Source organism: Podarcis cretensis (genome assembly GCF_951804945.1).
Source record: "Podarcis cretensis genome assembly, chromosome: 1".
NCBI lineage: Eukaryota > Metazoa > Chordata > Lepidosauria > Squamata > Lacertidae > Podarcis > Podarcis cretensis.
Genome location: NC_137170.1, coordinates 9,192,485 through 9,208,589, shown reverse-complemented (window position 1 = coordinate 9,208,589; position 16,105 = coordinate 9,192,485). Strand labels below are relative to the sequence as shown.

General features: G+C 45.8%; 1 protein-coding gene and 1 long non-coding RNA gene across 4 annotated transcripts in view; one reads left to right on the top strand and one right to left on the bottom strand.

Moving 5' to 3' along the window:
* The window catches only part of LOC307208869, a 288,717-nt gene extending 276,575 nt beyond the window's left edge, over nucleotides 1-12,142 (top strand). The window contains exon 3 of the long non-coding RNA XR_013835256.1: nucleotides 12,057-12,142. This is a non-coding gene — a long non-coding RNA (uncharacterized lncRNA). The remainder of the gene's footprint in view (nucleotides 1-12,056) is intronic.
* LRRC9 (leucine rich repeat containing 9) overlaps nucleotides 1-16,105 on the bottom strand; it is a 73,382-nt gene that overhangs the window by 32,771 nt on the left and 24,506 nt on the right. For all 3 annotated transcript variants that reach the window (XM_079982410.1, XM_079982408.1, XM_079982409.1), the window contains 5 exons: nucleotides 14,100-14,279; nucleotides 6,802-6,929; nucleotides 4,888-5,100; nucleotides 2,817-2,936; nucleotides 1,264-1,455 (listed from right to left, as the gene is read on the bottom strand). In XM_079982410.1, the coding sequence (XP_079838536.1) occupies nucleotides 1,264-1,455; nucleotides 2,817-2,936; nucleotides 4,888-5,100; nucleotides 6,802-6,929; nucleotides 14,100-14,279 (833 nt within the window). The remainder of the gene's footprint in view (nucleotides 1-1,263; nucleotides 1,456-2,816; nucleotides 2,937-4,887; nucleotides 5,101-6,801; nucleotides 6,930-14,099; nucleotides 14,280-16,105) is intronic.

Sequence of the window (16,105 nt, the reverse complement as noted above, 5' to 3'; positions counted from 1 at the left end):
GACGAAATTAATTCGTTCCGCGAGTCTCTTCGTCTTGCGGTGTTTTCGTCTTGCGAAGCACGGCTATTAGCGGCTTAGCGCTATTAGCGGCTTAGCGGCTATTAGCAGCTTAGCGGCTTAGAAAAAGGGGGGGGAGGAAAAAAACTTGCAAGAACTCGCAAGACGTTTTGTCTTGCGAAGCAAGCCCATAGGGAAATTCGTCTTGTGAAGCGCCTCGAAAAACGGAAAACCCTTTCGTCTAGCGGGTTTTTCGTCTTGCGAGGCATTCGTCTTGAGGGGCACCACTGTATTGCTTTTAGTTCTTTTATTAGTTCTTATTTATGTTTTGCTGTTTATTCCTCTCTTTGGCTCATCTTATTGGGAAAGCAACGTATAAACGACTGAGGGTGCAATGAGATTAAGGGCCACTATCTGAACGATAATCTTGGTCATTTGATTGCCCTTTTTACCCATTGCTGTCTTTTTATTTGTATCAGGGGTCCCCTTTACCCCTTTATTGCTTGTTTTATGTTGCTATGGCCGTTGGCTAATATGAATAAAGTTTCTCCTAATCTTAACGTATAAACGAGGCAACTGAATGGACAGCAAATGAAAGGAACAGCAAATGAAATTCAGCACGACCTTCTCTAACGCACTACTATAATAATTAATAATAATAATAATAATAATTAATAATAATAATAATTTATTATTTGTACCCCGCCCATCTGGCTAGGTTTCCCCAGCCACTCTGGGTGGCTTCCAACAGAATATTAAAACACAATAATCTATTAAACATTAAAAGCTTCCCTAAACAGGGCCGCCTTCAGATGACTTCTGAAAGTCTGGTAGTTGTTTTCCTCTTTGACCTCTGGTGGGAGGGCGTTCCACAGGGCGGGTGCCACCACTGAGAAGGCCCTCTGCCTTGTTCTCTGTAAATTGGCTTCTCTATAGGGAGGGAACCACCAGAAGGCCCTCGGAGCTGGACCTCAGAATGATGGGGGTGGAGACACAGGAGGGGAAAGTAACTTCCGCAACAGCATCGTATCCAACACAGAAGTAGCTGCAGGTTGTGGGGAACCTCTGGCAACATCTGCAGGCCAGAGGCTCCCCATCGCTGCTGTCCTATAACAGCACTCACAGCAGAAACAGGGAATTGTCCTAGTAGCGTTAACGAAGAGCAGTGGTAATGGGGCTCACTTGAAAGGTAGCAATGAAGTAAAAAAAAAAAGACCGCTAGTCTTGGTTTTTTTGGTTTCGTTACAAGTTCAGGAGGAGATCTACCTTATGCCATGGGTTATGACGGATATCGAGACTGAGCACCATGGGGGTATGTTTCCGTAAGACGCCAATTTCCTCCCCGGCCTTCTTCAGTTGGTTCCAGCTCAAGTCCAAATACTTCAGTTTGTTTAGGCCTCTGATGCCCTCCAGGGTGATCACGTGGTTATGGCTGGCGTCAAAATATTCCAGGTTCGGCTGCAACGGAAGTAAGAAGTGTAAGGATGACTTGAAAAGCAAGCAGCTAAGAAACTACCGTATTTTTTGCTCTATAAGACTCACTTTTTCCCTCCTAAAAAGTCAGGGGAAATGTGTGTGCATCTTATGGAGCAAATGCAGGCTGCACAGCTATCCCAGAAGCCAGAACAGCAAGAGGGATTGCTGCTTTCACTGCATAGTGATCCCTCTTGCTGTTCTGGCTTCTGAGATTCAGAATATATTTTTTGTTTTCCTCCTCCAAAAACTAGGTGCATCTTGTGGTCTGGTGCGTCTTATAGAGCGAAAAATACAGTAATTTGTTTGCAGAACAATGTGCATGGTATTACGATTGTACTGGGTGGTTTGACAGTGGAATTGCATTTCTTGGTGCAGAAAGTACTGATCTGAAGTGTAGAGATCTTTCCTATTCTATTCTATTCTATTCTAGAGCATAGCTGTTTCCTTTTTTTTAAGGGAAATTCCCTTATTCTGAATAGGATTCCTCGCAAGAAAAGGGAAAAGTTGACAGCTATGTTCAAGAGGGTTCTGGAAGCTTCTCTGTGTGAAAGAAGCAAGCAGAAGGTTCATGATGTTTGGGTTATTCCTTCAGAGAAGCTGAGGACAGCTGGCTTAAACTGGTTCTGTCATCTCTTCTGTCAAGGTCATGGAGACTATAATAATGCCAAAAGGAGCCTGGGTTTCACTTTCTTTTTCTATCTCTTTTCCTTCTGGTGTGGTGTTCTGTACATAGCATGCTTAGTGTTAAGACTTATTATAAGTTATTGCAAATTTAAGTTAAGTCTGCTGCAACTGGATTTTTTATGGACAGGGCCAATCCTGAATGTATTGGATTTGTGACCATTGTGCTCATATGCCTTCAGCAGCAGTAAAGCTTTGCTGGATGAAATATTAATTGCCTCTGGTCTATTTCTTGAGAATCCTGCAACAGGTTTAAGTTTTTACTCTGCTAACTATACATTGGAGTTCTGCTCTGGATCAATATTGAGTAGAATTTCATGCCACGGTCTCCCTCAGAAAGTGGTAGACTCTCCTTCCTTGGAGGTTTTTAAGCAGAGGTTGGATGATCATCCGTCATGGGTGCTTTAGCTGAAATTCCTGCTTTGCAAGGGGGTTCATCTAGATGACCATTGGGGGTCCCTTCCAACTCTTCAATTCTACGATCTATGAAGTCACATCATAGGTTTTAAGCAGATAATTATTATATCCAATAATGTCCAAAGACTTGCGTTTCCCCGTGAAAAGCTCCCTTCACTCCAGGGCTTTTTCACTTTGTGCCTTAAATTTAATTTTTACAAACATACCCACTCTAATGAGAAAAAATGTAGCCGCGTTACTCTTACCAAGTGGTAAACGTCATCTAAACAGGTGAATTCGTTAAAACTAATGATGAGTTTGCGAAGCCCGGTGAGCTTGGAGATGTCTCGGAGTTTGCTCAGCCTGTTTCCATGCAGATTCAGAATCTGCGTTGAAAGAGAAAGAGGGAATTGAATGATCTTCTGCATGAAAGGCAGCTGCTACCCTGCCACTGAGCCACAACATCTGGAGGGTATCAGTTTGGGACTGAAAATTTTATTATGGGGTTGGGCTTCTGCACTGCTCTGCTGCATTGGTCCTCTTGCTTTGTTAAAAAAGAGAAAAAGGAAAAAACCAAGCTCTGCCCCTTTTCAATATAATTGGGACAGTTCCATGTTTAGTCACATCTGGCCCTAAAAGCCTTGCTAGAAAAACTCTCCCCTCTTCACCATTGCAATGCAGAGGCAGTGTGGCCTAGTGGCTAGAGCGGGAGGCCAGGGGTTCATATCCCCACTAAGCTCGCTGGGTGACTGTAATGAATGTATGGGGTTGCTCGTGCGTAAGTTGCCACCATGCCTGGCTAGGTAGCCTGGTTAAACCTTTCCTGACTGGACAGCCCTTCACTTCGTGGCTGTTCAGTCGCTAGCAGAATCCGTCAGTGGGCGTTTCTTAAACTTCTTCCAGCACAAAAGCTCTTTGACGCCAAGTCTACGCCTACTTTCCCTGCGCGGAAGTCTTCTGCGCAGGGTGGGTGTGGGCAGAGGAGGACCTGTGCTCTCCCCGCTGGTCTCCAGCGAAGAGTCCTGGAGACCCCTCTCCGATTCCCCCAACTGCCCCCCTTTATCCCTGGTGTTACGCTGATTTCCTTCCCCAGCCGATGAGTTCCCTCTCTCCCTGCTTGGCCCTTCTCCTGTATCGCTTGGGAGCCCTGCCTCCACTTCTGGTTCAGTGAGTTCCCTGACAGTGACCATGGCTAGTCACTATGTCTTGGCGTAACCTACCTCCCAGGGATGTTGTGAGGATAAAATGGAAGCCGGGGGGCGGGAGGGCGGAAAACCACACATGATTGTTTGAAGACATGTGAGATATAAATGCAACAATACATTAAAAGACAATGAAGCTACATTCTCTTCTCCTTCCACCTCCACTGCCAGGAGATTCTTCAGTCTGACTCCTTACCACCATGCACCTGTGAAATCCTGACCTGTCTAGAGAGGTGCAAGGAGACTGTGGTGTTTTTTTAAATTTATTCCTTATTGAAGGGGGGGGGGGAAGAATTTTGTACCCAGTATAAAATTAGAAGTGCACAAGGTAAAAAAATAAAGATGTGCAAATAACAACAATGGTTCAGATACATTCGTGTTAAAGAAAGAGAGACACATACATACAAACTTATAAGCTTATAAGGTATATACCATATTTTTCACTCTATAAGACGCACCTTTTCCCTTCTAAAAAGTAAGGGGAAAAGTGTGTGCGTCTTATGGGGCGAATGCAGGCTGCGTAGCTATCCCAGAAGCCAGAACAGCAAGAGGGATTGCTTCGCAGCGATCCCTCTTGCCGTTCTGACTTCTCCCCCTGCCCTGAAGAGGCTTGGCATGGCTATCCCAAAAGCCAGAACAGCAAGAGGGGTCGCTTCGCAGCGAAAGCAGCGATCCCTCTTGCCATTCTGACTTCTCCCCCTGCCCTGAAGAGGCTTGGCATGGCTATCCCAGAAGCCAGAACAGCAAGAGGGATTGCTGCTTTCGCTACGCAGCGATCCCTCTTGCTGTTTTGACTGCTTCGCTGGAGAGGTGCTGCGCAGCTTTCCCTCTCTGTGCAGCGCCCCTTCAGTAAAGCAGGAGGAGAAACAGAGCCCCTTCCATTTCTCCTCCTGCTTTGCTGGAGAGGCGCTGCGCAGAGAGGGAGAGAATATTTTTTTTCTTGTTCTACTCTAAAACTAGGTGCGTCTTATGGTCGGGTGCGTCTTATAGAGCGAAAAATACGGTAGGTGGTGTGGCAGGGCAAAAACAAAAGTCCCCCCAGCTTCAGGGAATGGGAAGAGTTTGCGGTCTCCTTTGGAAACAGCACCGTGTCGCTTCGATTCTGCAAGAACACCGAGTAACAGAACCTGCACACCATTATCTGACTGTAGATGTTGGCCTTGGCTACCGCCAGCACTGTCTTTTCATCCAGGCAAACGATTTTGGGCTTGGGCTTAATGATAGGTTTCATGCTTAGAACTTCGTCGTCGCGTTGCAAATCCCGAGAAAGCACAAATCCTGCCGAGTTTCTCCTTCCTTCCTCCCCGGTCACGTTGCTGAGCGACGAGAACAGAGGCTCCACTTTGACCTAGGCAGAAGACCCAGAGCTTTCTCTTTTTGCCACAGCTTGTTACTGCATTTCCTTTGTTTAACTAAACAGATATATAAACGAGCTAAGCGAAAGTCATAAAGATGCTTCAGTGCAACACTCAGCACAGGGGGTGGGGGGGGGGAAGCCTGTGATTCTCCAGGCGTCGTTGGACTATAGCTTTCGTCATCCAACATCTAGAGCACCAAAGGCTCCCAGCTCCTGATTTAGGACCAAAAAAAAAAAAAAGCCCAGATCTGCTCCTCACTGGATTTGACCCTTTGCAAATTAGCTTGGGTTCCAACCGCTGAAGTGGGGGTGAGCCCCTTTAATTAAAGGCAGAGCTTGCTAATTGAGAAAGATGTGGCCATGCATAGGTGGTGCAATGAGCGTGTGCTATCTGTTAGAATTCCTGCTCTGTGATTGCAGTCATGGGATTTTTGTCTTTCACATGACGGTATGTGTTTTGACTCCACAGAGTGGGAAGTGACAGAGACAGGATGTTTGTGTTACTGTGTTCCGTATTGTCCTTTGTTCATTCTCTTTGTTGTCTGATGCTAGAGAAAGAGGGAGCCATGTTGCAGTGCTCTGTGTGTGTTTATATGAAAATAAAGTAGATTAGCCAAAATGCCGAGTTGCTGAGGTCTGTCACGCATGATGCGCAAACTCTGCGGATCCCTAAGTGTGCCGGTGTCGGCATCGGTCACTGTGATGTTCGGGCAGAAGAAAGCTTATGGAGGTCCCGAACGATTGACCAGGAGGGAGGGAACATGCAAGTCGGGCATGTGTCTCTGCCAGGGTCCTACTCGGGTGTAGGATGAACTCCTGACACTAACTGTCCATTTCAGTTTCGTAGACTTGGAAGGGACCCCCAGCGATCATCTAGTCCAACTCCTTGCAATGCAAGAATCTCGACTCAAGGATCCCTCACAGATGACCATCCAACCTCTGTTTAACAACCTCCAAGGGAGGAGAGTCCACCACCTTCTGAAGGAATCTGTTCCACGACCAAACAGCTCTTACTGTGGTGTGGCGTACATTTCCGTCGTGTGGCCCCTTTAATTGCAGGGGCAAGCTGCTGAGCCCGTACCACAGCTAGCACTGCCACTGTGGCGGCAGCAGTGGCAGCAGTGGCAACAGTAAGCAATGCATTCCTTGTGGGACAGATCAGCTGCCTCGTAGATGCTAGCGCCTGAGGCAGCCAGGTCACTTTGCCTCATGGGTGGGCCGGCCCTGACTAAATGGCAGCAGCTCCTCAGGATGCATGATAATTCTTTAGGTAAAAGTTAAAAATGGCAAAGGACCACTGGACAGTTAAGTCCAGTCAAAGGCGACTATGGGGTGTGGTGCTCATCTCGCTTCAGGCCGAGGGAGCTGGCGTCTGTCCACAGACAGCTTTCCGAGTCATGTGGCCAGCAGGACTAACCTGCTTCTGATGCAACGGGACACCGTGATGGAAGTCAGAGTGCACGGAAATGCCATTTCCCTTCCCGCCGCAGTGGTACCTATTTATCTACTTGCACTGGTGTGCTTTTGAACTGCTAGGTTGGCAGGAGCTGGGACAGAGCAACAGGAGCTCACCCCGTCGCAGGGATTCAAACTGCCGACTTCTGATCGGCAAGCCCAGGCACATTTGCTGAGGGGATCTCTACACTAGCCCCTCCGCGCTGAACGCATTGCTAGGGAGCAGGAAGCGCGTACCAAGGTGATGTACTCAAACTCTACGATGTACTCGGGCAGAACCAGCTCGTGATCGAACACAAACCACTCGCACTGTCGCAGGTTGCAGTCACAGTTCTTGTAGTCCAGGGAAGAACAGACTTCTGAAGCTGAAAGGCAAGAGCAGGAATGGCAGATTCTCTCATGGATTCCCCAACCCTTCCTTTAACGGTTACTGAAGTTTTGAAATTGTAAGAACAGGAGACATTTCCAGCAGCCATCAATAGACCTCTGCCCCACACAACAGCAGAGGCTTAGGACCAGCTGCCTCCCTGGATGAACAGACCCTATTTGCCCCTGCAAAGCATCTGCAGAAACCACCTTCTCATTGTTTATTAGATTGATATGCCCTTCGACGTAAGATCTCAGGACGGTTCACCAAACAAAAGACAGGATGAAAACGAGGAAGTCATTAAAAACAAAGCAACAACAGAAGTACAGTGGTACCTCGGGTTACATACACTTCAGGTTACAGACTCCACTAACCCAGAAATATTACCTCGGGTTAAGAACTTTGCTTCAAGATGAGAACAGAAATTGTGCAGTAGTGGTGCAGCAGCAGCAGGAGGCCCCATTAGCTAAAGTGGTCTTCAAGTTAAGAACAGTTTCAGGTTAAGAACGGACCTCCAGAACGAATTAAGTTCTTAACCTGAGGTACCACTGTAACTCATAAAGTTCAACAACCGAACAAAGCAGAAGACCCAGTGGATCAGATCATTTTCTGGTCAGTTCATGTATAAGGTCCATCCGTGTAATGGTGTCTATTCCACCTGTCTGTTCATAAAGTCCAAGCGATCCACATGAAAGGTTGTTTCAGTTCCACAAAATCCTTTCACAGAGTCTAGACAAGGATTTCCAGAATATTGGCCTTGTTTTGCCATCCTGGGCTTCTTCAGTAGTTAAAGCACTAAGTAAGTGTGATTATACCCCCCTGTAATGGTTCTAGGGGTTGCTCGTGCGTAAGCCGGTGCACACACCTGGCTGGGTTGCCTGAGTGAACCTTTTCTGTCCGGACAGCCACTCACCCGTGGCTGTCTCAATCGCTGGCAGAATCCGTCAGTGGGCGTTTCTTGAACTTCTTCCAGCAAAGAAGCTCTTTGACGCCTAGTCTCCGCCTACTCTCCCTGCACGGAAGCCTTCTGCGCAAGGAGGGCGTAGGCAGCGGAGGACCCCTACTCTCCCTGCTGGTCCCTGGCAAGGAGTCATGGGACCGCCTCGCCGATTCCCCCATCTGCCCCCCTTCTCCACTGGTGCTACGCTGATTCTCTTCCCCAGAAGATGGGCTGCCTCTCCCAATCCCAGGACGCTCTCTGGAATCCCTCTGGATTTTGCTCTCTCCCTCCGGCACTGATGGCAGTTCCCTGACACCCCCTTTTTGCTAAACGACGCACCAAGTCACTAAAAGATATACTGGTGCATACAGACTTAAAACCAACACCCATACAACGTACGTTGTCTGGTTCTGCATGTGGTTTCCTTAAATGTGGGCACTGTGCCTCCAGCAAATATGCTCTGCAGGTAAAAGAGTTTAACAACAAAGAAGGTTTTAAGTTCTGATCGGATCCACTGGGTCGTCTGCTTTGTTTGGTTGTTGAACTTTATGAGTTACTTCTGTTGAAATTTGATACAATGAATAGTATACCTTATTTATTAGGAACACAGCTGGTTAGACATTTTGGCAAAAAGACTGAAGAAGGTGCTGGTGGAAGAGATTCATAAGGACCAGGCTGGCTTTCTCCCAGGGAGACATTTGTCAGATAATGTGAGAAATATAATAGACATCATGGAATTGTTAGAAGTTAACATTAATACGAAGGCAGTATTAATATTTGTGGACGCGGAGAAAGCCTTTGACAATATTTCCTGGAGTTTTATGAAGAAGAATCTCCATGGGATGGGGGTAGGTCAAGGTTTTGAAAATGGTATAGGTGCAATATATTCTGAACAAAAAGCAAAGCTAATTGTAAATAATGTGGTTACTGAAGAGCTTTCTATAGAAAAAGGGACACGACAGGGGTGCCCAATATCCCCATTACTTTTTATATCTGTCTTGGAGGTTTTGTTAAATATGATTGGGGGGACCAGCTGGTTAAAGGAATTCAGGTCGGAGCTAAACAATATAAACTGAGGGCTTTCGCAGATTATTTAGTATTGACTTTACAAGAGCCAGACACTAGCACGAAAAGAGTTTTAGAATTAATTCAAATTTTTGGTCAGGTAGCAGGATTTAAGTTGAACAAGCAAAAAACTAAAGTCTTGGAGAAAAATTTAACAACTGTAGAAAAAGAGAGGTTCCAAAGTAAGACTGGATTAATGGTGGCTAAGAAAGTGAAATATTTAGGGATTAATATGACATCTAAGAATCTGAATCTATTTAAAGATAACTACGATAAATGTTGGACAGAAGTAAAGAAAGATCTAGAAATATAGTCAAATTTGAAACTTTCCTTATTAGGCCGAATTGCTGTTATCAAAATGAATGTATTGCCCAGAATGCTATTTTTGTTTCAGACTTTACAGGTTGTGGACAGAATGGACTGTTTCAAGAAGTGGCAGAAAGATATATCTAAATTTGTCTGGCAGGGCAAAAAGCCCAGAATAAAATTCAAGATATTAACTGACGCAAAAGACAGAGGGGGGTTTGCCCTGCCGGACTTAAGACTTTACTATGAATCGGCAGCTTTCTGCTGGTTGAAAGATTGGCTACTTCTTGAGAATACGGACATTTTGGATTTGGAAGGGTTTGATAATAGATTCGGTTGGCATGCATATATATGGTATGATAAGGTTAAAATTCATAAAGGATTCAAAAACCATATTGTTAGGAAAGCACTATATAATGTCTGGATTCGATATAAGGATTTGTTGGAAAATAAAACTCCTAGGTGGCTGTCACCAATGGAAGCTAAGGGGGTGAAAAAACTTAATATGGAATCTAAATGGCCAAGATATGGTGAAATTTTAGAGCAAGATAGTGGGAAAATTAAATTACAGAGTTTCGAGAAATTGAAGTCTAAAGTAAGAGATTGGCTTCATTACCATCAAATAATGGAGGTGTTTAAACAAGACAGGAAAGTTGGCTTCCAGTTGGAGAGATCAAAACTAGAAACGGAACTGTTAGAACCCAATACTAAGAATTTATCAAGAATGTATAACTTGCTGTTGAAGTGGAATACACTAGATGAGACAGTTAAATCAACTATGATTAAGTGGGCACAAGACTTTGGTCATGACATTATGTTTGCTGACTGGGAACAGTTATGGACCACCGGCATAAAATTCACGGCATGCAATGCCTTAAGAGAAAATATTATGAAAATGATTTACAGGTGGTACATGACCCCGGTCAAGCTTGCAAAAATTTATCATTTGCCCAACAACAAATGCTGGAAATGTAATACGACTGAAGGTACCTTCTACCACCTTTGGTGGAGTTGCCCGAGGATTAAGACCTTCTGGGAAATGATTTATAATGAAATTAAGAAGGTACTTAAATGCACCTTTCATAAGAAACCAGAGGCATTTCTCCTGGGCATGGTCGGCCAATTGGTGTCAAGGAAGGATAGAACGTTTTTTATGTACGCTACTACAGCAGCAAGGATTCTCTTAGCAAAGTATTGGAAGACACAAGAACTACCCACGCTGGAAGAATGGCAAGCGAAGGTGATTGACTATATGGGACTGGCGGAGATGACTGGCAGAATCCGTGACCAAGAAAAAGAGACGGTGGAAGAAGATTGGAAGAAATTTAAAGTATATCTTAAGAACTGTTGCAAAATTAATGAGGGTTAAAATGTCAAGGGAAAGGAAAATATAGAATTACAGCTGTAACTGATTAAGTATGAGAATGGAACTAAAATAAGAAAATGTTATTATGTGATTGACGTGAGGGGTTGTTGGAAAAAAGTTTAAAACAGGATGCAGAAAAGGGGAGGTAAGGGGAAGTCCGGGAGGTAGGGTTTATGAAAATGAGGATTTGAAATTATACATGTTTATATGTTTTGTTTGTTTTCTTTTGTGTGTGATGTTTTGTTTAAAATTTGTGTTGGAAAATCAATAAAAATTATTATATATATAAAAAAGGAACACAGCTGGTTAAATCTTGTTAAAAACAAAGCAGCAAAAACAATAACCCACCCACCTCCCTTCCTGCAGAAACATTAAAAAAGGCTGTAGAGCATTAATCAGCCAAAGGCCTGGTTGAAGAGGAACGTTTCCGCCTGGCGCCTAAAGGTATATAATGAAGGTGCCAGGCGAGTCACCCTGGGGAGAGCATCCCACAAACGGGGAGCCACTGCGGAGAAGGCCTGTTTTCCCGTTGCCCATTGCAGCCTGTCTTTGCATACAGGGGAAGCCCCTAACTCACTGAGGATTTAAGACTAGTCGAAGCCATTTCCTGGGGTGTGGCTGCTGCCGCATGCTGACAGCTTCTGAGAGCCACAGGTGAGAGCTGAGTGCAGGGTAGAGACCAAAGTATACAACATGTCTCCCACCAGATGTCCTACCCCTCCCTTAACACACCCCAAAACCCCATACCACGTATGCTTTTGAGAAAAATAGAATTGTAGAGTCCAGTCCAACCCCCTGCAAAACAGGAATATACAGCTGCCCCATGTGGGGATCGAACCTGCAACCTTGGCATCATCAGCACCACACTCTAGGCAATCTAGGTATCCAGGCTGCTCCAAGAGGGTCAGCACCTGTCACAAGAACTCTGCTAGAACAGGACAAAGGCCCATCTAGTCCGGCAACCCTTTCTAAATAAGGTTACCAGATGTCCCCATTTCCCAGGGACAGTCCCCAGATTTACAAAATCCTATCTTTCCTACTGAAGTTGAAAAGTGTCCCCAGATTCATTGAAAAACATCTGGTAATCTTATTCTAACATTCACCAGCCAAATGCCCATGGGAAGCGTGCAAGGGAGGCCCAGGCACAACAGCCCTTTTGCCCCACTTGGGATTCCCAGCGGCTCGTATTCAGAGGCATATCTCCTCCGACAGCAGAGGCAGAACGTCGCCACCATCGCTGCGAGCCACACCATCCCAAGCACAGGTGTGGCGCTTACTTCCATCTTCCCGCTTTCTCTGTACTAGGGCAGATCACGACTTTTGGAGCACAACAAAGCAGAAAAAGAATGCAAAGGTTTCAAATAAATGCAGAGGCTTCATGTTTGAGGCTGGCTCTCCCTCTAGTGGCTACTCGCTGCCTTGCTATTTTCTTCCGGTAGCAGTAAAAGCAAAGGTAAAGATAAAGGGACCCCTGACCGTTAGGTCCAGTTGTGGCTGACTCTGGGGTTGTGGCGCTCATCTCGCTTTATTGGCCGAGGGAGCCGGCGTACAGCTTCCGGGTCATGGGGCCAACAGGACTAAGCCGCTTCTGGCGAACCAGAGCAGCGCACGGAAACACCGTTTACCTTCCCGCCGGAGCGGTACCTATTAATCTACTTGCACTTTGACGTGCTTTCGAACTGCTAGGTGGGCAGGAGCAGGGACTGAGCAACGGGAGCTCACCCCGTCGCGGGGATTCGAACCTTCTGATCGGCAAGTCCTAGACTCTGTGGTTTAACCCACAGCATGGGTGGAAATACCTGCTCTCTCCTGAGCTTTTTCTAGGCCCTCTCTCGCCCTCTGCACCGGAGTCCTCAGACAAATGGAGACTTCCATTCTTTGTGGGGTGTGGGTGGGTGTCCAAATAGCTTACAAAAGCTTTCCAAATGACTTAGAACTAATTGGGACGTATCTGAAACAGACTGAATGGTCAAAACACATCTATAGCCGGTCGTTCTACAAGAACTGCGAATCACAGAATTTTAGAGTGGGAAGGGACACAAAGGTTCATCTGGTCCAACCCCTGCAATGCAAGAATCTCAGCTAAATAACCTCTGACAGATTACCACACACCTGGTTTACTGGTAGTCCATGCGAAAAGGACCACAAGCTTAACATGAGTCATAGTAACACTCTATTCTGCCTTGGTCAGACCACACCTAGAATACTGTGTCCAGTTCAGGGAACCCGAATATAAGAAGGATGTTGACAAGCTGGAACATGTGCAGAGGACGGCAGCCAAGATGATCCAGGGTCTGGAAACCAAGCCTGATGAGGAACGGTTGAAGGAGCTGAGTATGTTTAGCCTGGAAAAGAAGAGGCTAAGAGGAGATACGACAGCCATCTTCAAATGTCTCAAGGGCTGTCACATGCAAGATGGAGCAAGCTTGTTTTCTCCTGCTCTGGAGGGTAGGATGCAAACCAATGGATTCAAGTTCTAAGAAAGGAATAACTTTCTGACAGTAAGAGCTGTTCGCCAGTGGAACGGACTCCTTCTGGAGGTGGTGGATTCTCCTTCCTTGTGTGGGAATGTTCAGGGATGCAGGAGAGGATATATTGTCTGATTATATCCTTTTCCAACTTGTGTTAACAAGTTCCACAATTTAGCAGAGTAACATTCCCCTCTGTAAACTTGCTGAGGCTCGCAAAAGTCTCTATAATAACTGTTCTGGTATTCTCCCCTTATTCCCTCATAAGAGATAAGACATGACACAGTCTTCTACAAAAGTATAAAAAGAGTTTACTCACATTCTGTTCACAATAGGATCCCAGAAGGCAGACTTAGCTTAGAAAAGTAACATACACTTGGAAACTATTCCATAAGAAGACAGTCCCTTTGTCCTCTCTTGGCTGGAAGCCAAGAGGGCATCTTTGGCTAAGCAGACGTTGCTTCTTCGATGCATGTGGTAAAAAAAGAGACAAGGCTGCCCTGCCCTGTGCTTTTGTCGTTACCTGCACAGGTGAGGCCACGCCCACCTCTAGTCACATGCAGAGGAAGTCTGTCCCAGCCCAGAAGGAAACAGGAAGTTTACCTGCTGGCTGGACAAACATTCTTCCCCATGTGTAAACATGTTCACTCTAGGAATGTTGTACTTGACTGCTCTTGTGTTTCACATCCTACACCTTGGAGGTTTTAAAATAGAGGTTGGGTAGCTATCTGCCCTGGATGGTTTGGTTGAGATTCCTGTATTGTAGCGGGTTGGACTCGATGACCGCTGAGGGTCCCTTAATCCTATGATCTCCTTACTTGTACTACTGTGCATTGTCCTTTCATATACGTTTGGTTGTTGGGGTACATCACACCTAGGTGGTTATATATTGTTGATTCCATATAGGGACCCTTATTGGGTACTGTTACATTTTTTAAAATAATAAAAATCCCAGGAACAAATTTCCCCAATGAAATCCCAGGAGTACGATATGACCAAATCCAGTTGGAGACACTAACTTACACTTGGGTTTCTCTTGCTGGTCCACAGCCCCACTGCTGGCTGTACTACAGGGGCTGTTCTGGGAGGACTTGCCAGACCTGTAGACGGAATTGATGTTGGGATAGCTGGCCTGGACAATTGGCTCTCCGTCATGAGCTGGGGCGCTGTGCCCAAGGAAGACTTTTGCAACGATGAGTTTCCCTGAGAAAGGAGAAGAGATGAGAATGTCTCGCTTACAAGAACACAAGGCATCAAAACCCCAGAGGAGAGTCCCAAACAACGGAAGCAAAATGAACCAAGCAGCATACACAATGGGTGACCGTTCTTGTCCGGATCTGCCCACACATTAAGGACATCATCAGAGGTCATTCCCCTGGGTGTCATCCAAACAGAGGTGATGTCAAGATTTGCCTTTGGAGGCGCCCTGACTCACTGTCCTACAAAATGCCGAATCTCCCCCCCTTGCGGAACACGTTTTTGCACGTTGTTCTCACTAACGTGCGTGTTTTTTGTTTACTTTAAAAATAAATAAATAAGTGATTTGCCCACCACTCTGAAAGCCTTTTCAGCTGAAGAGGGATTTAAAATGGCTTATATAAATAGCTAGCTAACTAACTAAATATACTAAACAAATAAATAATATACCCATTTTTGTATTCATTCGTTGGAAAACTGCATAGCAGCCTTTGATGGATGTATGGATTTTGAAGCAGATTTTGAAGCACTGGTATGAGAAGGGTGAATTTGGTATAATCATAGAATCACAGAAGTTGGATCTCTTGAGGATCATCCAGTCCACCCCCCTGGAATGCAGGACTATGCAGCTGCCCCATACAGGGATCGAACCTGCAACCTTGGGCATGATCAGGACCATGCTCTAACCAGCTGAGCCACAGGTCTGCATAAAAAAAGCCCAGACTGAATGAATTTCTTCTTTGTCTCCAGTGCAAGCTGCTTTCCTCTCTGACAGTTCCTCACCTCGTCACAGCAATATTATTTGGCTTCCAGTCTCATCTATGACTGGTCTGCCCCGCAGAGGACCTTAAGGTCCATGAATAATCATAGTTTAGAGGTCCAGGGCCCTAAGGAAGTCAGATTATCCTCCTCCAGGGACAGGACCTTCTCAGTGATGACTCCCACCTGGTGGAATGCTCTGTCCCATGAGACCAGGGCCCTGCAGGATTTAACTTCCTTCCGCAGGGCCTGTAAGACAGAGCTATTCTGCCTGGTTTTCAATTTGAACTTAGCCTGATCTTTTATTCCCCTTCCTTCCATCCCCCTCCCCTTTTTATGAAGATTACCCGCTCTGGGATCCCACAGCTAATTCTCCTCTGGTCTCCTCGCTGGCCCAAAAAGGACTAATTTAGCCAGCTAGCCCTGGTTATTATCTAATGTTTATTGGATGCATTTTCCCCCTAAATTGATTTTTGAATTTATGGTTATTCACGTTTTATGCTGTTTTTTGTTGCATCAATTAAGTATTTTAAATTTGTTGTTAGCTGCCCTGAGCCTGGTTTTCTGAACCGGGAAGGGCGGGGTATAAATAAAATTTTATTATTATTATTATTATTATTATTAGGGACGGGGGTGGCGCTGTGGGTAAAACCTCAGTGCCTAGGACTTGCCGATCGTATGGTCGGCGGTTCGAATCCCCATGGCGGGGTGAGCTCCCATCGTTCGGTCCCAGCTCCTGCCCACCTAGCAATTCGAAAGCACTCTTAAGTGCAAGTAGATAAATAGGGACTGCTTTAAAGTGGGAAGGTAAACGGCGTTTCCATGTGCTGCGCTGGTGCTGGCTCGCCAGCTGCAGCTTCGTCATGCTGGCCACGTGACCCGGAAGTGTCTTCGGATGGCGCCGGCTCATGGCCTCTAGAGCGAGATGAGCATGCAACCCTAGAGTCAGACACGACTGGCCCGTACGGGCAGGGGTACCTACACCTTTATTATTATTATTGCGAACACCCCCACTTCCACTAGCAGAAAGCATGGCCTTAAAACCACCCCGCTAGCACCCAAGGCTCTGTCCC